The sequence below is a fragment of the Hemibagrus wyckioides genome, linkage group LG24, assembly GCF_019097595.1.
Source record: "Hemibagrus wyckioides isolate EC202008001 linkage group LG24, SWU_Hwy_1.0, whole genome shotgun sequence".
NCBI classification, from domain to species: Eukaryota; Metazoa; Chordata; class Actinopteri; order Siluriformes; family Bagridae; genus Hemibagrus; species Hemibagrus wyckioides.
In genome coordinates this window covers 8,810,295-8,833,548 of record NC_080733.1, presented here as the reverse complement: position 1 = coordinate 8,833,548, position 23,254 = coordinate 8,810,295, and the positions used below count along the sequence as shown (strand labels likewise).

Here is a 23,254-nt window from a genome sequence, read left to right as displayed (position 1 = left end):
TTGCTCGTGCTGTGGCTGAACTTCTTTCATCATTCACCTGATCCTCTGAGCCTGACCTGGGTCTCAGCTTGTGTCACTGAATAACATTTCATGGGATATTTTGTGATATCTTTCAAATATCAGGGGTTTCTAATTCGATTTTAATTAACCACATTATGACTGATATTAATATCAATTTAGATTTCTTATGCAACAGTATTTTATCATTTGACTTCTTGGGGGAATATTTTTAAGCCCTTTCTGTTGAGTACTTGAAGGCTGTAACATTGTGGCTTAGTGTTGTGCGCTCAAATCTGATTGGTCGGGAGGTGTTGATTATTTATCTATAACAGCACGGCTCTGACAGTAGTGCCAGCTGTTGTTCAATAACAGTTTTATATTCATCTTCTCTTCCTAATATTTCACTGTTTTAATAATAACAGCTATTTTACAGAGATGGGCATAGCAGCCGGTCTACCTAATCTAATCAAATTATTACTAAAAGGAAAAAATTTAAAATGGTTATAAAAATGCCTTGTCATTGATTAAAAGTAAGTTTTCTGCCACGTTAAGAGTCTTCAGGACTGAGGTCACTGTTCCTTCCAGTTTTTAGTTAACGTTTTTTCTGGCATCTTTAATGTCAAAGAGAGGTAAAAAAAAAAAAAAAAAAAAAAAAAGAGAAGCTGGTGAGAGAATGACTATTTATAACTGCTATTATTTCAGGAATAACAGGAACTAACTTATCTTACAGATGTCCTGCAATATTATACACTGAAAAAAAGGGAATTTGTGGTCAGGCAGATTTACGAAACAATATTACGTAAATTTCTCAACGTAACAGGATTGTTTTATTGTTTAAACTAAACTGAATTTGAACAGGTTTCTTAATTAGTAGAGTCATTAGTAAACCAATTACACTGTGGATGTCAGCGCTAACGGGAATTATAACTATAGTATTACATTCAGACGCTTAAGTGGTGGAGTAGTGCAGTCGTAACATATCTATTGAAAAACGCCAGCCGGTGAAGCTTAATTTTATTCAGGGCTACGAAAATACACACTCAAATCAAACTACTGTACATGTATGAAAACTAACTGTGTTAATATTACATTATAATAATAATAATAATAATAACACTGGCTCTGTACATGTACTCTGCACAATGACAATAAAGTTGAATCTAATCTAATCTAATCTAATCTAATCTAATCTAATCTAATCTAATCTAATCTAATCTAATCTAATCTAATCTAATTACTAAATCCACTCACATGGAACATGAATAAAACAGGAAATTGCTGTGGTATAAGAGGAGTAAAACCTTAAGCCGTTATTGGAAAATAATCTACTCTGAGGAGACCACAGTAACTCGGCTTTCATGAAGCCACATCCCACCACCCTGCTGCTGATTATTGTCCTATAACTGAGCATCCAGTCATTTATTATTTTGCTATAACAGCAAGTCCTGTCATGTTTTATTCCTTAACTAAGTGCACTGATCTGATCAATAGAACACAAATTGAGATTAAGCCACCAAAATGGCAATAAGAGCCAGCTGGAAAATACTGTTATAACATTTATATTATTATAAAATGACAGTTTTTTTGTTTTTTTATTGATATGTGAAAATACCAAATTTGGTTAGTCAGACATCAAGCAACAAGCCAAAAAAGTTCCTAGAACATACTTTCCGATAGACCAAAATTCTAACGTGATATTAAACATTTTAATGATTTTTTTTTCCTTTGAATAGGTGAATATTAAAAATCTTGTACAGTGCAAATTTATCCCATCAACACTAATGTGTGCACAGACTCATGTGTGACAATAAGTCAAAAGTAGCAAAAAGGCTCAATGAAACCCTTCAAGAGCAAACAATTCACAGGGTAAGGAAAGAGGAGTGTCTGTGGGTTTCATCTACATTTTATCTTGACAAATGACATTTTACAAAACGAAATAAAAGGCGTATTACTACTCTGCAATAAGCGACAGCTCTCACTAGCACGGGCCTTTCAGAACCACATGGGAGCGAAGCGTGAGAATGTGAGATTCTGAATGTGAGCCTCTTCCTCCATACAGAACAGCAAGGGAGTGGGAAAGAGGGAGGTGAAACAAAGGAGGAGCTAGTCTGTGTGTTTAGGGAGCATGGCTCCACGTGGTGGGACCAGCGCCTCTTTGTGTGCCTGTGTGTGGATGTGTGGCATATAGAAAGAGAGGGATAGAGCCCTGAGCTGCCCCCACCGCCCCGTCTCCCCACTCCCAGACAATGGACTCAGTGTTGGATGACTGCAGCCGGCCTGCCATCCACACCCAACCTCAGGCCACGCACGAGACAGCTGCTCCTCATACACACAGGGAGAAAGAAAGAGGGGGGAGACCATGAGAATCAGCAGAGAAAGATGAAGCAAGGAGACAAGAGAGATGGGAAAAGGTCCGCCAATCAAGCTGGAAAAGCGCCAAGAGGAGCGAAGGCAGAAGGGCAGGAGACACAAAATTTGAACCAGAACAGAAACCCAGATGTAACCACATGAATTACACAGGACCTGTTATACACCAGGGCTGCAGGATAATGATATTATCATTTTACAACTTTGAATCAACAGGAAAACAAATTAGCTTGTGCGTATATAAGCCTATATTCCTTACTCAGGTTATTTGAGAGTATCTTTAAAAGGTCAGAAGAAAGACTGAACAGAAACCTGAAAGGAGATTAAAGGAAAGGTTAAAAGAAAGAATTATTTGTTTAAAAATTTAATGAAAGCGAGAGTCTGAACGATCAAAAGACAAGGTGAATTATTAGAACGATGAACAATATAAAGGAAAAAAATTAAAAGAAAATTAAAGTTATAAAGAAAAGAAAAGAAAAGAAAAGAAAAGAAAAGAAAAGAAAAGAAGGAAAAAGTGAAAGGTCAAAACAAGAAAAAAAAATAAAGATCATGAAAAAAATAAAGATCATGAAGAAAGAAAAACAAAGATACAAAAACAACAATCTAAAAGAAAGAAAATCTATCAATTGGCCGACACATTTATTTGTACTTAATTAAATGAGGAAGCCAAAAATGTGATCATGATTGAAATCCTATGAACTGTGCAGTGCAATTATACACAGGAAGAGGACGTAATTAGGAAGCGGAGGAAACATGGGGAAAATGTGGATGAGTGAGAAGGGGGCTGAAAGATGACACCAACAAAACATCCATAGTATGACCTTCATCTCCTGCTGCTGATGGTGCAGAATTCCCTTTAGTACCAGATTCTCTCAGTCACTTCCCCTCCAGCTTCCTCAGTGCCCAGCCATCATTCGCCTCACTCTACCCTGCCTTCCTACACCAGCAGCTCAGTAAATTCCCTCTAATGAATGTTTCATGAGGTTGATCTTTTACTACATTCTATCCATCGTTATACAGGAGCGTTATATACTATATCTCAGTGACGCACTCGTGCGTGGCCCATTTGTGAAGCCCCTCGTGCACCGTTCAGGGCCGGGAGAAGGAAGAAGGGCGAGGGGGGTATATGGACTCCCAGGTATTTCGATGGGAGGAAGGAGAGGTATAAACAAGAAATAAAAGCAGTAAAGAAACCACACTACACAGAAGCAGCAGCCATCCAGTCAGTAAGCCAAATAAATAGCTGTGATGATATTATCATGGCTCTCAGAAGACAACAGCCTTGAAGAATAACAGAAACAATAAAATCTGCTGTAAAACGCATGTTAAAGTTTTATTAGCTGATTGAGGTAGACATTTCACTGACTTTATAACTCCTAAACAATAAAATACCCCTAAACTCAAAACTAGGCTTACTGAGGGATAGTGAATTCAGCAGCTCGCCCACCAGGAAAGTTCAAGTGTTCTTGAACAGACCCATGATTTGGTTCAATTAAAATGAACAATATCAGCTTTACAGACTAACAATGATGACCGAGTACTCAAAAACTACTTTAAGAGGATGACAGCTCTGTCTAGACACCTGCTGCCTTCTAGTCCTCCTCAGAAGATGAATGAAAGTTCAAAAAACAAGAAAAGGGCATGTAAATTGTCTAAATTGTTTTATTAAGGAATTTCGTGATGCCTGACACATTTTTATTACCGACACGTCCACCGACTCAGACATGGGGTCTCACAGTAAAATAGAAGAACAGATCCTGCATGCTTAGCTTATATTACTGAAATAAATATTTTGGCTGTTGTTAAATAAATCTCTAATAATATGACAACACACTTCTGAAATTTTCAAAATGTTGGCATTTGATTCATTCGAACCAAGACATTGGTTTATAGAAGCGTGAGGAAGGACAGCAAAGGCTCTTTCTCAATCACAGTAACACCTGCCTATCATGGGCATCTGTGAGCTCATGTATGCGGAACAGGGCAGAAAGAGCTTTAGTGTATTACGCTACCTCATGGGGCAGCATGAGCAACAGTTCAAATAGAAGCAGTTGACTGGCTTTACATGTTCTGGAGGAAGGCTGTGGTGGCCTGCACTTTTCCTGATTGGTAGCTGGAGTATGATGTGGAGAGTTGGATGGTGGGTGAAAATGGGCAAGTGGACATACAGGAGAAAAATATGTTTCTGTGCATGTTCACATGGTTTCTCTCTGGGTTCCCCGGTTTCCTCAACGTCTGTAGGTGGACTGGCTACACTGTAAGTTAGACAGGGTCTGTGCATAATGCCTTACACTGGACTTCGGTCCCATCTGGAGTGTATTCCCAACTCAAACCCAGTGTTCCCAGGATTAGCTAATTAAATGTTTGCTGATGAAACGTTCACAAGCAAACGTAACAAAAAAAGTGGATTTTGAGAAGCATCAACAATTTTTTTCAATCCATATAGTGGTCCATCAGTCTGACAGCAACAAAACAGACTAAAAATCACATCCATTCAAATAAAATTATGGAATAAAACAATCAAACAATCGCTTATTGTTTACAATGATACATTCGCGACTTGAAAAACCTGTCAGAACTCAAACCAGACACGTTTTAGTTGCCTTCAAAGGGACGAGACTGCACATGTTAAAGCACCAGGTTCATTAAGACAGTCTTCCTGACTAGGTCAAGAAGCTAAAAGTAGATTCAACAAACAACAAAGATGTCCATTTTCATGTACAGCAACCAATGTTCTGCTCCTTAGAATCAGTATGATTTCCTCTGACCTTATCAGGCTTATCAGAGGCTCCATCAAGCTCCCGCGGAAGTCTGGATGAACACAGACGTCAAGCCAGACATGTACTGTGTCGCAAGGCATGATGCCAGACAGCCTGACACAATTGGATTTTCATTCATTCAGTGCAAATTAAATTTGGCCTCTGGTGTGCTTGGAGTGACGGAAATGATTCAAAAGGTTTTGACACTTAAGTAGCTATAGCTTTCGAATGTGAACCACGATTCTCTTTTATCCCAGACAGTAAATACAGCTATTCCTTTAAGGTGTGTTTTATTTCATTATCGCTGTTTTCAATTTAAGCGGTCGAGCTAAAAGATGGCACTATATCTGAAAGCATAATGTTCACAATGTACCTCCTGTCTGTGTCTCTCAATGATGCGTATGTAATGATATATGAATATATGTTTGTATATAAAGGTTTTTTGATTTGCTTTGGTCTTTTTTTTCCAGTTTCCATTCACACTGTTCAAGCGTCAGTACGACACAGTGGAAGAGGTTAGTGCACAGGAGACCTCACACAGGTGTGGCTCACTATGAAAGAGGTGGCAAATATCACACAATCACATTAAAGGGCCTGCATCAGCACACAGCTCAGACGAAATTAGCATTAAACTGCTCGTTCACAAAAACGGGACGATATTTCAGGCTCGTCGCTTACACCTATAATGAGAGGGGGTTTTTTTGAAGCACTGCATAAATCACGAGTTATTTCTGAATAAATCACATCCTTTGATTCTGGTATGATGTTAAGTGTAGTTATGGTGAAAGTGTGAAGGCGCTACAGCACAGAGGTGAGAACATACCATCAGGCTCGCTTTCTAACCTGCACAGGCAGCATTAATCAAATCTACAGTCAGGATTTGTGAATTTTTAATGCCCTGCACAGTTTGAGCTGTAAGTGTAAGTGCAGAGAAGTCGAGGTCTCCTGAGGGGTGTGTACATTACTCAAGACGAGAGAATGAAATTAGGATCTCATAAAAGTCACATGTCCATAAATCCTCCTTGATCGGGAAGACTTGATAGAAGCTGTCAACAAAACAAGTATCACACTAAACATGTTACATGAATTTTCATTTTATTGATTATCATTCGGAATGTTGATTATTTTCCTCTAACGGCGTGATCTGAAGTGAGTTACTCCTCTTTAATCATTTAATAAACAAAATGTCGTACTATTTTAATGTTTATAGTTACAGTTCTCATGGAACATTTGCAAGACGAGTTAGTTCCTAGATATTCCTTCTATTATCTTAGCTACAAACAGTTCTCCTCGCCAGCTTTGCATTTTTTTTGTTTTTATTTTTAAGGCAAAATTTGTATAAAAAATATTTTCATTTTCTTTTAAAGTATAGCAATTTCTCAAGAACTTGTAGCAACTTATATACATTGATGTGGTTTATTTGCCCAGGTGTGAACACAGTATTTGGTCTGATTCTAACTCATGGTCCTGAATCGACCCAACTGCAGGATAGGAGCAAATCATGACATGTTTTATGAGTCGAGAGCAGTATTGTTTTCTGTTTTCTGTAGATGTGAGCTGCTGCACTGATCTGTGAGTCATAAACTGAACCAAAGTACAGACCTGTTGGATTGCAGAAATGTGATGTGATGTGGATTGCTGGACTATCGAACAAACTGAGATAAATGCTAGATATCTTTATATTGATCACGTTTTTTATTTTGTGTCAGCTCATTTTATGAGTTTTATGAGTACGCTCTAAATGCACCCTGACCAATGTTATGGGTTTAATTCTGTACAATGTGAAACCAAATCAAACAGCCAATGAACCAATTCTTCCTTCTGATTTAGACTAATAGTTGAAATAATTGTGCTTCTATACAACAAGGTATAAAAAATAACTCACACTGGTGACACATACCCACCTAATTTTGGTCATTTCATACAAATAGATTTGTTTACATTAGTTTTCATTTGTATTAAATGTATTAAAACATGCACTCCTCTAAAGACAACTCCTTGGCACATTAAGCCATCACCAACTCCAAAGATATTTTAATTCCCTTGTGACTGATGTGCCCCAGTTTTTTAATTTTATTAGTGACCCAGTAAACTGCCCTTCAAGACCTCCGAGACCTCCCATGGTCAAAAGGATACACTGAAAGTCCCTTTCTTTCTTTTATTTTCATCCCTCTTTCTGAGAGAACACACAGTCCTGTATGAGGTTCCCATGAGCCCTCACTCGTCGTCATAGTCTTTGAACTCTGATCTCCGTGACCTTTAAGGTCAAGGTTCATTCCAATGGCTCGACTAGGTGTGTCCACCATTATTAAATAACACAAACTTAACATGGTCGCATTAACCATAACAATCTGACTTGCACCCCATACAGTACTGCTATTCAAAGTGTCAATAGCATCGTATACAAGCGGCACAATCGCTGAACGCCAGCATTGGCAAACGGAGGCTCTTCTACACAATAAGAGTGTGGGAACCAACTGAGCATGACAATGGCGCTTCCCTATAGTGTCTGAGCAACGGCAACCCCAACGCAACAATAGCCTTGCACAAACTCCCTCTCTAACACAAGTGTGAGGTTTATACCCACACACCCACTTTCTATGGAGTGTAAGGAGCTTGTGCTGCAGGAATTTCATTAGCGTAACCTAGTTAACTGCACCAGGTGACAGCCGTGAACACAAGCTCAAGGTCAAGAAACATAAGACAAGGGCAGAGTGTCCCTAAATTATAAAAGTGCAGCACTTCATAAATGGGTGAATGGGTTATTATGGTGGAGACTGAGTCTGAGTTTTAGGGACAAAGCCTCAGCTCTAATGTGGCCATAAAAATAAAATCTGCAGCAATTCTATGGGGGGAAAAAGTCTCACCATGTATACATTTACTATAACATTTCTGCATGTGGCCATAATAATTCACAAAACAAAACAGATAAATAGGAATCAGAATTTTAAACAGTATTAATATATAGTTACAATTATATGAATGAATGAATGAATGAATGAATGAATGAATAAATAATGTCAATAATAAGAAACTATTATTGTTTATTATCACTAGTCAGGAGCATTATTCTTCTTCCAAAACAGATTACAACACCACCTTTCAGAGCAATAAACTACCTGCAAATGAGTCCTTCTGCCTATTTTTAATATTTGCACATCTGTAAGAATTAATAAAACAGATATTCAGGTAACAGTGTTTAATGTTGCATAATCACTTGCAGCATCATTTTTACATTTAAACATTCCTCCAGTCAGATACGGGTTAACGGGCCCTCTGAATCCTCGTGCACATCCTTACTGCGACCATGTTGTTTTAAAGCATGAACAAGTCAAACTCTTCCCTTAAAAATGCAAAGGACACTACTGAAGAAAAAACTCAGTACTTAAGAAGATAAATCCTGAAAATATTCAAGCACTCATTCTTGGAGAATTTCAGCAGACGCACTAATGGCCAGTGGTGGAAGAAAGCATAAAAATAATGTGTGGAATAATTAAATGCTTATGTTAGCAATTATACAGTGGGGCATGTTGTTAGGCCTACAGAAAATAAAAACAATGACAGGATAATGGATTTAATTTTTATATATTCCTATTAGAAGAGCAACATATGTTTTTATCCATTTTATGTTTAACTTTGTGGAATGTGTGTAAAACAATCTAGTTCCTGTTATCACTTACATTACAGCAGCTATTAAAAGTTGTTCCCTCAGCAACCTCTCTATAAAAAAATTATTAAGAAATAATTTCATTATTAAGAAAAAAATACAACGCCTGACTCTCCCATGATGGAAAACTTCCTGACCGCTGCAAAGCTCAGCAACCAGACACACCTTTGATTATTTTTTTATTTGTTTATTATTTAATTACGTGAAACATCCATGCAAGTCCCTGTGAATGAGCTGTTACTATAGTAATGATGACAATGAGGGCATTATTATAAAACTGTGATTTGAATAACAGCCAGCACTGCGGTCAGAGCTGCTCTTTTAGAAAATTCTTATCGCAACACCTTCTGACCAATCAGATTCGAGAATTCGTCAGCACTGTGGAGCATGTTTGTTGTAATGCACAGTCAAATCTGAATTCTATTAGCAATACCGTCACAAGCAGACACGAGTGAGATTTCCGTATGAAAGCCTCAATTTACTTGGACATAATCTCAGTGATTTATTTAACAAAAGCCAACCCTGTCACAATATACCCAAACAATCTACACTGTGACATCCAATGCTAACTTGTATAACTAGCTAGCTACCTTAGCACCAAACCAAACATCAAGTGCTCCAAATATTACTACTAAATCACAAATTATTCAGTTCATTACGCTGAATATAATAACAAAGGTACAGCATTACTGTCAGCCGCTGCTGACAACATCGAGCACCACAGAGTTCACAAAATCTGTTTCCAAGGGGTCAGTAAAGATGTTTGAGACACATGTATATCAGGTGTGCCCTTGTGACTAATCACCTGAGGCGGATGTTAATACAAAGGCTGTGATTATATTTGGTTTTCACCATATGCACACAACATGGTTAGTACGCCTGTTGATTATGCATGTACACAATGTGCTCAGGTTGCAATACCAACATAAACAACGGGAGCAGTATGTGCCACAACACCATAGTGTCTCTTAATATCAATTTCTCAAACATTTTCTGAAAAGATCGGTTTCATTGCTAGATAGACTATGTATACTCTTTATGTCGGTGCTTCCATCACTGTTTCTGCCATTTTTTTTAAAGATGATAACAGCATCCTCAACTCATTACACCATTTCCACTACCTTTACTTTGATGTGGAAAAATACTGAAGGGAGTGGAAGTAGGTAATAGGCAGTAAGCGCTGGTGAGGAAGGTTTCACCTCTGACCTGCTGCCTGTTAGATGGAGTCTAAAGGAGAGAAAAAAATATCGCCATAGTTCTCTAGATTTCTAAACACAAAACAGCTCAGCAGATCCTCTGTTGCTGCTTATCCAATCCCAATCATTTATCCGACCAGAAATGAGAGACATTCATTTAGAAAAAGCAGTTTTCACAGACAGTGTTTTTTTTATTATTTTATTTATCCTCTCCAGTCTGATTAGTTATCACACGACAATGCCTGTTTAAAGTCAAGTCAACAATAAAAAAACTGAGCGTTTAAAGATGAATGTAAAGAGAAGTATGTGTTCATTCTCTCTGTGTCAATTTCGAAACAGATGTGTCTCGGCAGTTCGAAGTCCATAGATTTAAGTAAAAAGTGGTAACATGAAGTGAAACTAAAAAACAAAACAGAGCATAATATACACCTACTGTTTTAATTATAGAGAGGAACTGGTCACTAATGCTTATTAAAAAAGTAGCTGCTGTTGCCTTGTTGGGACATCACTTGCTTGTCCAGACCTTTATATGCAAGGGATTTACATTTACTTAAAATTTTAGTTGAAAGCCCCTGCTCTAGATGTATGAATGGTTCAGAAAACAAACAAATAGCCTGGTAATCACAAATCAAGTACAGCCCCTGACTAAATATGAATTTATTTGCATTATTATAATATACAATATGAGCAATTCAACAGTCCTGAAGCTACACTCCTGAACAAGTTGTATGCAGAGCCGCCTGAGCATCGAGTCCACGAGTGTAAATCAGTAAAGGCTTAAAGGAGCTGTTTGAAATTTTCAGAGCCCTCTGCTGCATGAGAGGTAAAATTCAACTTTGAAAAAAAAAAACATCCTTTTATTTTCTAATAAATTCTCCCTTTTACTGCTAATTGACCTTTTCGACTGAAACTGTACATACAGTCTTAGGGGAAATGGTGTAAATATGTTCAGCTCTTTTTCAGCTAACGCCTGGGCTAATTTCTGCACTAAAGTAAATTTCCACAGAAATCTGAAACCTAAAAATGTTCCAGATCTTATGAATGCCAGTGCTGCATTTTTAAAAATAAACCTTCATCCAAATGTGGGTAAGAAGTAGTATGACTTCACAGGAACCAGAAATGTAATACTGCGCACATTTCCTTGTTTCATGTAGTGTGTGATGATTATCTTTAGGTTCTGCTGCCATATTTTATTAAAAATAACCTCAGGTTTAAAGGAGAAGTAGTATATAAATAAAACTAAATGTTCTTAATGTTCAATGTAATGAGATTCGCAAACCGTGATAAGTAATGTCCGCCAAACTTTCTTTATTTTGTATCTATTTTGTGGGGTTCATAGGAAATCATCCGGGGTTTTAGTAAAAAACTGTAAAGCCTGTAAACAGCACTGTGTGGTGCCACAGAGACAGATTCACACTGTATAGTCTCAAGAAAGGATGCAATTAGCCTATAATGATTTGTGTTAGCTTATGGTTTACTTCAACGTAAAATAATATTAGTTATCCCTCTCTGTCTGTCTTTCAATAGGTGTCTGTTTCATTACTACTAATCCTCAGGAACACTAAATATAGTAAAACGTGAACATGTTCAAGTATCGCGAGAGCATTGCCTTGGCACGTTTCCCACTCTGACAATGACTCCGACTTTATATAATTGAAGGACTGTGTAAAATATTATAGCAAGTTTATTAAAAGGGTGAGATTCATCTGTACAGTGTTTCTACACAGATGTGCAAAATTGCTTAATCTATAGATTACATCTTTATTAGAAACAACAACATGTTTAGCTTTAGCTCATCAGACTTAGCATATTGTCCTGAATAGATAAAAAACCAACCTGTTTAGATATAAATAACCAACAATAACCACACATCGGTTATTAGGCTGTTATAACATGTCAGAAATGAACTGAATCTGTTTTAAATGATCAGTGCATCAGTATCTTGTAGCTGGTTTGCGCAACCACGATGCATGCAAGCACAATGACAGCTAATGTTAGCTAGGCAGCCTATTCAACACGTAATACACGAATACACAAGATGAGAGCTGTTTTATGCATATCTTGTGAATTTGGGGGGTATGTATTGTTAAAATAACAAAGCATTCATGTGCATATAAAGATTCATATTCTGGTTATTCACTCTGATCCTCATTTCCAGCATTCATGTAGCAATTTTAAGGAAAACATACCTGCATTGAATCAGCGCTTAATATTTCCCCTTGAAGTCGTTTCCCGATCTCGATAGCTAGCTTGGACTTCCCAGTCCCGGTAGCTCCTAAAATCACGACTAAAGGAGGGATTATTCCTTTCCCAAGCGCACGCTGCACACCAAGAGTGGAGGCCGCCATGATGGTAGTGTCACAGCGCTTCAGTCACCACTGAGCATGCGCACTCGAAGCGGCGTGCAGCGCGACTCTGTAACTTAGCAACCCAAAGTAGTTTCCATAGAAACATTGTGGCAGCGTGAGAAAGGCAGATTTTGCGAGGCCCTGAGCTGGTCTTTAGCTGTTTGCCGGAAATCCTGTGTTTGACGTCTCTGTTATAAAATATCGAAGATGTATAAACATTTCAGGAAATAACGACATTGTTTGTTTTTTTCCAACAAAATAGTATTTTTCCACAGTAACAGTAACAGAACAATAAGTGGCATGAACCCCCTCCTTTTTTTTATAGCACCACTGGTCATCAGGTGCGCACGTGGTATTGTTGACTTTCCAGATCCAGTTGACTCACGCGCACTTTCCGGACTACGCGAATAGCCGCCTGGTTGCTATGGAAACTGATCTGCGCCATCGGGAGGGGGGAAAGAGATGTCAGTTGCCATGGTGATTTGTCTGGAATACGCGTCCCCGTGCCGTGCGTGAAATAATCAAAATGCCTCTTTCTCTGAGCTCAATCCTACAGGTAACACAGAAAGAAACGCAAAAGCATTGGTGCCTTTAAGATTACAAAAATAATAATAACAACTCAGCAGAAAAATAAAAACAAAGCCAAACTCACACACACTTCTATTCATTCCAAAGTTTGGAAAAGCTATGATGCTAAAAAGCTATGATGCTAAAAAGTCATAAAAGTTATCTTATTCAAAACCCCTTTCTGTAAAAACACACCCCAGTTTTTCTTAAGCTACATTATCTCACTTTCGAATAAAATAAACTGTAAAATACCAAACACTGTTAATCTATTTTTAGACATTTAAACCCAAACTATATTATTATCCTCATATATTATCAGCATTCAGTTTTCCAGCAAAATTCCTCCTGCACACATTGTCAGTCTGGGAAACTGATAATACATGGAGCTGTTGAACTTTTTTTTATATATATAATCAATCCTGTGTTGGTTTCTTGCTGTGTTTGTGATCATTGAGCTTTTTTAATCAGACTGAATTTTAACACTCCTACATTATGATACTATATCACCTGCTCTTTAACTTCCTTTTTCTCTCCCTTCTTGTTCAGATGGGAGCCGTTTTAATATTTCAGGTGAATGGTGCCATGGTAATGTTTTTTTACCTGCAGTAAATAATACTAACAGGAAGGATGTATATAATTATCATGTCTTTCTGACAAATAAAAAAGTACACCAGTTTTCTGTTCAGTTGATAAAAAAAATAAATAAAAAGTTGTGGTATAAGAGGAATAAAACACATTACGTGTTGTTTAGTACCACTGTTGGTTTATTTTGCTATTTTTCCTTTTACAGTCTATTTTATTCCTTATGATTTCCTGAAAGAAAAACACAGAGATGTGATGGTTTTCATTTTGAATTTATTAATTGTCTGACTTCTATGGGCTCATGAGGTACTGAACACAAAGTGCTTAATGCTGCTGTCATGCTCCGAGTGTAAGAATTAACCACAAGGAGAGACAAAGTGAAATTAGGAGCAACAAATAAAATGTAAAACAAACACAACACAACAAAACAATCAAGCAAAAAAAGAATAAAAATAAAAATAAAGAGAAAAAGTTATGTGACAAACCTTGACAGTAACTGTAACAAATGCGCTCTTAAAGCTTGGCTTTTCCACCGGAAAATAATTATAAATAAGACAAGACTGTGGAGCTTGCTGATGGTGTATGCATCTTAGCGATAAAGAGGTCTGAATGAGAAAGTGATCAGTGATGAAACAAAAGAACGAGCTACCATAGGTTTTCTTTGGATTATTTTTTTCAGAGCGATTAAGCCTATTCCAACAGTGAAAGTCATTTACAATGAAGAATTGCCATTTATAGTGACTTAAACTCAAGACTAGGTTGAATCTGCAAAGGATTAAGGCAGAAGATGATGTGCAAATCAGCCTTTGGAATAACAGTGGTACTCTAAAAAGGGGTTCTATAGTTAAGTGTGTGTGGGGGGGGAGTTTAGGTGTGAGAAAGCAGTGCAGCATGATGACATTATACAAGAAGAGCTGAAAAGTTGTGTGATTCAAAGGATATTGCACTAGGAAGAATAAATGTACTGTAATAAAAAAGAAATGGGACTCTAGTACATGAATAAAAGATGCATATACCACCAGTAGAGCTTTTGTTTAAAAAAGAAGAGGGAGAAAACACAGAAAAAGACATTAACATTACAAAGAAACACAGAACTCGGTAAGAAAATAGATTATAAAACTCTTCTCAGCATTTTTGAATTACTAACCAAATATATCTAACCCCCTTAAAAAACAGAAGATGATTAGGCAGTGGAAACATCAAGGTGACTAGCGATGCAAAGTAAGGTTCTATACGGTCATTTGAATGTTTACAATTTTTTTGTTTTTTACTTTTGTTAACAAAAATAGAAGCTTTCAGAAAATCTGAGATAAGATTAAGCCAAGTGGGCCAACCAAGTTTCAGAACACATGAAGGTAAAACATATCCAAACATAAAACAAACAAACAAAATAAAAAGTTAAAAATCAAAAACCTAGATTTTGGTATTAAAATGGAAAGCATATATAATATACTTTACACACCTATACATCTGAGCTATTATGTACAAATGGTTACAGAAGTCACAGTTTATATACACAACATGTCGATAAGGCATGAACTCGGATGTGCACCAGAACAAGAATGTTTAGAAAACTGCTAAAAAAAACAAATAATGTGATTTTTGTAGACAAAACGGTATACAGTAACAACTACCTGTCTCCAAATCCTCCTCCAATCCTGATATAGTATTGCAAAGGCCACACAAACTTCACTTTCGAATTGTTCAAATCATTTTTGAACATGAATGATGGCACAGCAGGGTAAAGACATATTAAACCAGATAATATGCAGTTTTCATCACACAAATTCACCTTTGTTATGGTGGTCGAATGTGCATACAAGCTAAATGCTACATTTCAAGCAATGCCCAAATGGAGTCATAGTACAATTTTTATTTTTTTTCAGGATATCTCTGATCTAGGATTGTTTTACTATTAAAAGAGATTTGGGAGACCCTTGTCTTTTTTTTTTATCAGTAGGGCATTCTTTGGGAAACTCAGTGAAGTTTATGTAATCCACAACACACCAGGAATATAACACACTTCCCCATAACTACACAATCAAATGTGCAAAGATCGTTGAAGAATAGAACAAACAAAAAAGTACAGATGTCTTAAATCTTAAATAAACCCCACTTGTATCCAAGCACCCTCACAAACAGTCCTTTCGACTGGCCAGGATCTTTGGCCAACTTTAAGAGCGTTTCAGTTCTGCTATCCTTCGAAGAAGCTGCTGATGCCTGTTTTTGAGCTGCTTCTTCTCCTGGGCTTTTTGCTTATCAGCGGCATGTAGCACATGCAGGTACTCAGTCGCCTTGGTCAGGATCACCACTTTGGGCGTCTTCGGACAGTCCACGAGGCCGGGAATCTCGTCTCTCAGGGCCAGGAAGCGTGAACGCAGGTCGTTGCGTCTCTTCCTCTCCAGAAAATTGTGGTTCTTGCGTCTGTCCATGTCCTCACTGTCTGAGCTTTGAGGGCTGGCCGGCTGCGATTTGGGGCCATGATGGGATGAGGCGAGAAGTGGTGAGGTGGTTGTTGCGGAGTGTGTGGGGATGGAAACAGATGCAACAGGTGAGTGCGGTTTGCTCTCGAGTGTGTGGAGTGTGGATCCTGGCCGGCTCTGGGAGGTCTCCTGGCGGATCCTTTTGCGAGGGGGCTCTGAATCAGGGGAGGGGGCAGCGTAGTTGTGCTGCTGTTGGTGAATGGATATGTGGAAGCGCTTTGTGCCTGGGTCGTGTGGGTCAGCGCGCACCGTGATGGTGACCGGTTTGCGTGAGTTCACTGACCGTGACTTGCCATGCTTGTGTTCCACCGTCACGACGTCAATCTCCTCGTCATCTAAAACAACAGACATTACAAACCATTTAACACTCAAGCACTTAGAAGAAATTCTACAACATTCAAGACTGCTGTAAAATAGTTAATTTAATCCTGCATTTAACGTCTTTACAGCTACTGATCAATCAAACAGTAACACAGATATTCTATGGGATGTGACACTGCTTTGGTTGGGATACTATAAAATACCAAAGTAATAACCACTGAGCAAAAAAAGTTTTCTTTCCTACAGCAGCCTTCTGGTATGAATCCAAATTCATTCAAGGCCAACATTTGCGTCATAACTTTCAAGTTTCCAAAATTACTACACTATTTGATAAATGGATTTATTCAGTGACAAAAGCCAGCTTAGCTGAATCACATGAAAATCATGCACAAGTTACAAAAGAACATTAGTAACTTGATGAAATATTCATTGGGACATTTCACTTCTGCTGACCTCTAAAAGAACTGCTTAATTTCAAAAAACCATCTTCTTTTAGACAGCCATTTTCTACGATTAAGGCTTTAAATTGCTGAGGAGAAAAAAAAAAGCCTTTTAAAGTTGTCTCACAAACATACTTTAATCCTCCACTAAACCTATCCTGAACATTTCAGGATCTGGTCTTCCACAACTCATGTGGTTCAGCCACTTCTCATTGGCTCAGCTTACAGCCCTTCACTTTCTTTGCCCCGCCCAACAGTAAAACAACCCATCCTGTTGTTCAAGCTCAGGAATGTAGGACCATGGCACAAGTCCACAGAGACATTCCACATGAAGCCTGGAATGATGTCAACCTCAAAACCAGGGCATCGGCACATAACTGGAGTAACACCTCTGCATGATTCTCACACGTTACCATAACTGTTTAAAAGCCCATGCAGAACCAGCATGTTACATTGAAAAGGACAATGCTGACCAGATTATTGACTTCAGAGGTTTAATATTAAAAATATAATCACCACACTTTAATCAGGACTGGCAAGTCTTCAGGAACATCTAGACTCTTTAAAATGCAGCTCTGAATCAGAGCATAATGAATCTTTAAGCAAGAATAAGATATTTCGCTCTCATTGAGTGAGTCTGTGAAGACTACTGCCCCATCACAGATCTAAATCAAGGTCAAGGACTCTGCACCTACCAGATGAGTCGGTGTGTGACTCAGAGCCAGAGGACACCTGCTTCTTGCAGCCGCTCAGCGGGAAGGTCAACACAGCCGCCGGATCCACACAGTCGGCCATCGGATTGCTGAGAGATAACGACTCCACATGACCACTCTGTGACCTCGAAGGGGGAATCTGGGGGACAAGAGGCACCTTGGCCACACCCTGGCATAACATGTGCTCACTGACAGCCTTTTCAAGCCTCTGAGTGGCAGAAAAGCCACTCCACATGCAGTCCTGTATGATTATGGAGCTGAGGTTACACTGATCCTCATGCTCATCATCCTGGCCAAGGAAGTGGGACACCCACTCGAGTTTGTCCCCCAGAGATGGACACACAGCTGTTTCATCCTGCCTCCTCACGGGAGACATGGGCGGCGTGGGCACCAGCTCGAACTTCTTCCAGATGTCCTCACTGGGTGCAGTGGATTTGAAGACGTCTTCACCTGGATCATGGTCATCATAGAAGTAGTGTTGGTACTGATCCGGCTCCTCCATGTCCCAGCATGCAAAGGGTAAGAGGCTCGCGCTGATTCCCGGCATCTAGTCTTTCAGAAGTGAAGCAGCAGCCACAAGTCAGAAGAAACAAGACCTAAAAGAGGGAAATGAGTTAATAACACTTCTAACAACTGTCTGTAGGGTGTAGAGAGCATAAGATTTGCGGTTTGAATGAATAGTCAATTTTCCATTGCAGTAACAGGTTCGATATCGGTTTATTAAAATAACTCCTTAGCTAATAGACAAGCCTTACATCTGTTATTCAGATGGACTCGACGCAGTCACACCGCTCCCTTAAGAGTAAAACAGAAATGTGCAATAAATAAATAAATAAATAAATAAATGAATGAATAAACTGCAAGACTAGACCAATGTCATAGTAACAGTTGAAAAAAAAAAAAAGTTTCGTAACACATTTATATTACACAACACGAGCTACACCGGGAAGTGGCACGCGCTGTATCTACAGGACCGGGAGCTGAGGACTGATGGAGGAAAACACCGTTGTTTCCTTGACAGAGCACTGCAGCTTAAAACAAACCGTCTACTTTTCTAAGTCGTTCAACCAAAACAAGACAATGCTTTTCCTCAAGCTTACCGTAAGATATTCTCCAGAGTCTGTGTCCCGCAAGACATTGAATTGAGTTGTGAAATGTCCCGAGTGACCGCGCCGAACAAAAATCACTCACTCTTTCTGTAGAGCGCAGTTTTTATTCACAAAGCTTTCAAAAACTCACGAGGAGAAGCTTCCCAAATAAATAAATGAGCTATATACAGCGTCCTGGAAATATATATATATATATATATATAGGTATATATATATATAGAAATGTGCAGGTTTCTTGGTCCGTGTTTTCAGTTGTCTTTTGTCAAAGACTAAGTCCAAGCTGACGCAGAGGATAAGTGCAGGATGTAACAGGCAACGCCGCTTCAGCGCACTATGAAGCTGTTCAACAACTACAGCTCTGTATTATCCGGCTAAGAGGGGCGTGCTCATTTACATAAAGGGCTGGTAGTAGTCGCGTAGCCACGCCCATTTAAAGTGACAGGCTCGAGGAGTAGGGATGTGAGTCTTGAATGAGTATAAAACATTCAGCCACCTGCCCGGTCAGAGAAATTCCATTACATTAGTAAAGGGACAGTATATAAAATTCTTTGATGGATATGTCAACCAAGGCTATTTAGATGCCAACGTAGTTTAGTGGCTAAGACGTTAGACTATTGACCAGATGGTTGTGGGTTTGAATCCAAGGTCTAGCAAGCTAAGTGGTCACTTCTGGGCTCTTAAACAAGGACCTTAACCTTCAGTTGTATCAAAATGTAAGTCATTCTGCATAAGGGTGTGTGCCAGAAATAATGCTTAACTTCTTTAATAGTTTAGTTTGTTTTGTAGTATAAAGCCACTTTTAAGAGATTATTCATACCTCGAACCTTATGAACAGTTAAATGTTCCCCCCATTGCGCAATAAAAATATGTGCAATTACCTTATATTTATTTCTTACCCCCCTACATCTCATCTTATTCGGTTCTATACTGTACGTACAATTTCTTTTGGTTTTTCTTTTTTAAATATGTGTATTTTTATTTCTCATCCTATTTTTATTTTTATTGTCTGTGTATTGTTGTTGTCTCTGTGCACTGGAGCTTCTGACACGAAAACAAATTCCTTGTATGTGTGAACATACTTGGCAATAAAGCCCTTTCTGATTCTGATTCTGATAAATATAAATAAATGCATCCATTTCTGTCCAATTATACAGAACATAACCATTCAGAAGAAAACTAAAATTAAAATATCTGTTAAAACTTTTCCGACCTAAAGTTTGTCCCAGTATAGCAAGTCTCTAGTCTGATGAACTGCCTTCAAATTAATGATTTACATAAATTCATGTGACTGACTAACCCACATCAGTGGCCCAGAAGCCATGCTGGTTTGTGTTTAGCAAACTGGAATTGCTGAACTATGGCCAGTTTTATCTACTACAGTATTTTTTTCCAGGTTATTTGTTCAGTCCGCTGGAATATTTTTGACTGCTGGGTCTGTTGACACCTGTAGTACCCTTTTTTTCCCACTGGAATCAAATCTATATTGTTAAATGACTGAGACTGATACGCAGTCTGTTGTTTGTTGTATTACAGCAAAATGACATATCTTCAGTTCAAGCATCACAGTCAGTCAAGGGTATAAGATAAGATAGAACTTTATTAATCCCAAAGGAAATTTGTTTGCCAGAGACTGCTTCAGATTACAAGAAAAATAAATATAAATGAAATAAAAAAGAAGAAAATAACAGAACCCATTTTCACACTGTGTTCAGTGAATGAATACATGTAACCTCTTTCTCACTGTGTAACTTGATAAACTTTTTAGTATAAATACCATCCTACCACGTACTATGAATCAAGGGGTTTTTAGGGTGTGACACATCATCCCCCACTATTCTCACCCTGGCAAATATCTTAGGACAGTCCCCAATGTTTGTGAGTTCACTGAGTTTGTTGGTGGTTAAGGTAACACACAGCTGACTATATACAGTCTGTGTCCAGTAACATTCCTGCTGATCAGGATAGCATGGCTACTTAAGATAAATGAATAAATGTTTGTGTTTAAGCCATACAAAACCCAGAATGAAAAACTAAGTTCCTGGTTAGGTATGGGGTTTCATGCAACTTGTGTCTCAATTGATTTCTTTACACTAAGTATAGCAGAGTCACATTATACACTGCTAAGGTGAACTTCTAATTTTCTACAATCCCCTTTGTATTGAAAAATGAGAAACTAGGCAATGGTGCTAGTTGTATGTATGACAATAGGCATGCGTGTGTGTGTGTGCGTGTGTGTGCATGTGTGAAATTCTTTCACATGTATCTATCACAGTTATGATATACTCAAGGTGTTATTTAAGAAGTCTGTCCTCAAAGCTGTGCACCAGTAACGGAAAAATGAAAACTTGATTGGACACCTTGAGTGAGGAAGAGAAGAGATACAAAAAGAATCTCCAGCATCAGACAGGATCTGGTATCTTGAAGATGTTTAAAGGGTTGTTGTAAAGAGAAGAGAAGAAAGTCAATTAAAATCCTTGTTTTGTTGTTGTTTTCAAACTTATGCTATAAATGAGTGTTTATGCTGTTTCATATGGCCAGTGTCTGTGTATGAAGAACAATACTAATATAAATGATAGTGGAATTTTTTCTAGCATAATTAATTAATATAGACTACTTATAAAGTGTGAGAAATGAAAAAAGTTTGTGTGTGTGCATGTGTGTGTGTGTGTGTGTGTTGGCGTATTAAAAATAAAGTATTTTCAATCTGGTTGTGATGAATCTGTTATTCTATCTTCACTGTAGTGCGCATATTCACTGATCATTCAATGCCTTTAGCTCGAGGCTCAAAAGGACACATTGACAAAGTGCACTGAATGCCATCTGGTGCCTTCATGCCCTGAAGATATAGCGTAAGAGGTCAAACCAGAGGTAATGTGTCTCTCAACCTCATGACTCTAAGGCTGTGATCTGGCCATTTGATCTATGGGAAACGGAGCTAGTTCATACCATCCTTTCCCTAAAACCCTAATGAAATATATCACTTTCTTTCATTATAAACTTGATTAAGTAATTAAAGTCAAGGTTTATATTTAACTCTTATTCCTTCCAGTGTAGTCAAATGTACAGTATGTATATCTTGTATGTATATCTAAATGTATATATGTATATGTATAACAGCTTTCAGTAGCCCAGGTCAAGTGTATAACCAAGGAAGGTGTCCTGGACTCAGGAAGATTTAGTAATCATCTGCACTGGCATCCAGAATAAAGCAACCTGAAATATGCTTTTCATTGTTGGCAACTTACTGGATATTTCTCATTTATTGTGTAATGATTTAGTTTGATTTAGTAATAGCTTCTCTGTCCACTGAAAATATGACCAACTCAAAGAAATGCATGGCAAAGTTTTTATAGCACAATTGATTATCATATTACAGTGGATTGTAGATTTATGATTTGTTACAACCATTTACATTTCACAGACTGTGTATGCGTAGTTCCTTGGAGAGCCATTTCAAATGATTTGTCCAAGACCCAAGCAATATTTGTATCGAACCTTTTTCAGTAACAAAAACGCAAGTCCACCAAACCAGAAAACCAAAATATGACGATCCATTTGTTTTACTTTATTTTGCACATGCATGTAATGTGAAGCTATCACAAACACATCCGTACCAAACCCAAAGACCAAGACCAAAATGTCACACTATTGCACAATGAACCAGATGTCAAATGAACAGCCAGTCAGCTGTCACCAAAACCAGCTCAATCCCTGCTTTTGCAACTTAGTTTCCTCTCAGAACCATGGATCCACCCAAAAACCTTGCAACAACAACTTTCCCCTTAACTAACTTCTCCTTCGCATACACCACAGATGGATATTCATACCTCTTTTATCATTATCTAAAGTACAAAGAACTTAATACTTCTGTCATCTATGATCTGAAATGATCTGAATATCTACCTAGACATGCTACATGATACCAACATCCTCAATCCAACCAAAAGTGTCTTTGCACCTGAACATTAGTGTTAGTTATAGCACCCTTGCATGTGGCTGTAACCCAATCATCATGCCTCTATTTCAAAGGAAATGTAAATCTACCACCAATAAATGTAAGTCACAGTGAGCCCAAAAGGTTTGCAATTAAAATCATGCACTTACCTTATCAACAAAGATGTATGTTATTTACGTCTAAATTTGCTTTAAACAGAAAAAAGTATATCCAGTTCATTTACTCGAGTCATTTTTAATTTTGTAAATGTTTTCAATGACAGGTGTTTTATTTCTTTATTGATATTGCTTGTTCACAACAAACGTAATTAATAATTACTATTAATATTAGAGTGTGCACACCAAATTGCCCCATATACTTTCAGTCCGATGGGGAAGCTGTTCCATGACTGTTGTTGTTTCTTCCCTAAAAACAAAGCTGACCTAACCTTCAGGATCTTGCAATCATGTACAATTTTTTTTAATGGTGACTTTATTTGAAATATTTAATATCAACACCTTAATACATATTATATTAACAGTGTAGTTACAGTGTACAAGCAGTTGGAAATGTTATGTAACCTTGCCATATTACCAACAGGAAAGTCAAATCTTGTTTATCAACAATGACACGTGCCTAAATCTGCACCAGCCTCACTGTATCCACAACATTATAAGATTATAATGACTAAAATGCAATATGTTAACCTATAGAGGAAACAATGCAGTATGTGGATTACAAGTAACAGATTTTAGATAAAACAATTTA

At 37.9% G+C, this 23,254-nt stretch overlaps 2 protein-coding genes across 3 annotated transcripts in view; both read right to left on the bottom strand.

The window, feature by feature from the left end:
• trit1 (tRNA isopentenyltransferase 1) overlaps positions 1–12,373 on the bottom strand; it is a 42,500-nt gene extending 30,127 nt beyond the window's left edge. Inside the window, exon 1 of one of the 2 annotated variants that reach the window (XM_058378388.1) lies at positions 12,179–12,373. In XM_058378388.1, the coding sequence (XP_058234371.1) occupies positions 12,179–12,337 (159 nt within the window). In that variant the 5' untranslated portion in view covers positions 12,338–12,373. The remainder of the gene's footprint in view (positions 1–12,178) is intronic. The other variant, XM_058378387.1, reaches the window with a different exon arrangement.
• A 1,369-nt stretch (positions 12,374–13,742) lies between these two features.
• myclb (MYCL proto-oncogene, bHLH transcription factor b) lies at positions 13,743–18,892 on the bottom strand. Its single transcript, XM_058378196.1, has 3 exons — positions 18,544–18,892; positions 17,426–18,039; positions 13,743–16,304 (listed from the first exon to the last, which is right to left on the bottom strand). Exons 2-3 carry the CDS (start codon positions 17,988–17,990, stop codon positions 15,661–15,663), a joined length of 1,209 nt encoding a protein of 402 aa, XP_058234179.1. The 5' UTR covers positions 17,991–18,039; positions 18,544–18,892; the 3' UTR covers positions 13,743–15,660.
• Positions 18,893–23,254: the final 4,362 nt, after the last annotated feature.

Bases quoted from the DNA above. Each gene is read 5' to 3' on its own strand.
- myclb (XM_058378196.1), bottom strand. From the start codon at position 17,990: ATGCCGGGAATCAGCGCGAGCCTCTTACCCTTTGCATGCTGGGACATG. The intron at 16,305-17,425 runs GTAGGTGCAGAG...CTGTTGTTTTAG, and splicing joins GTCACACACCGACTCATCTG to ATGACGAGGAGATTGACGTC.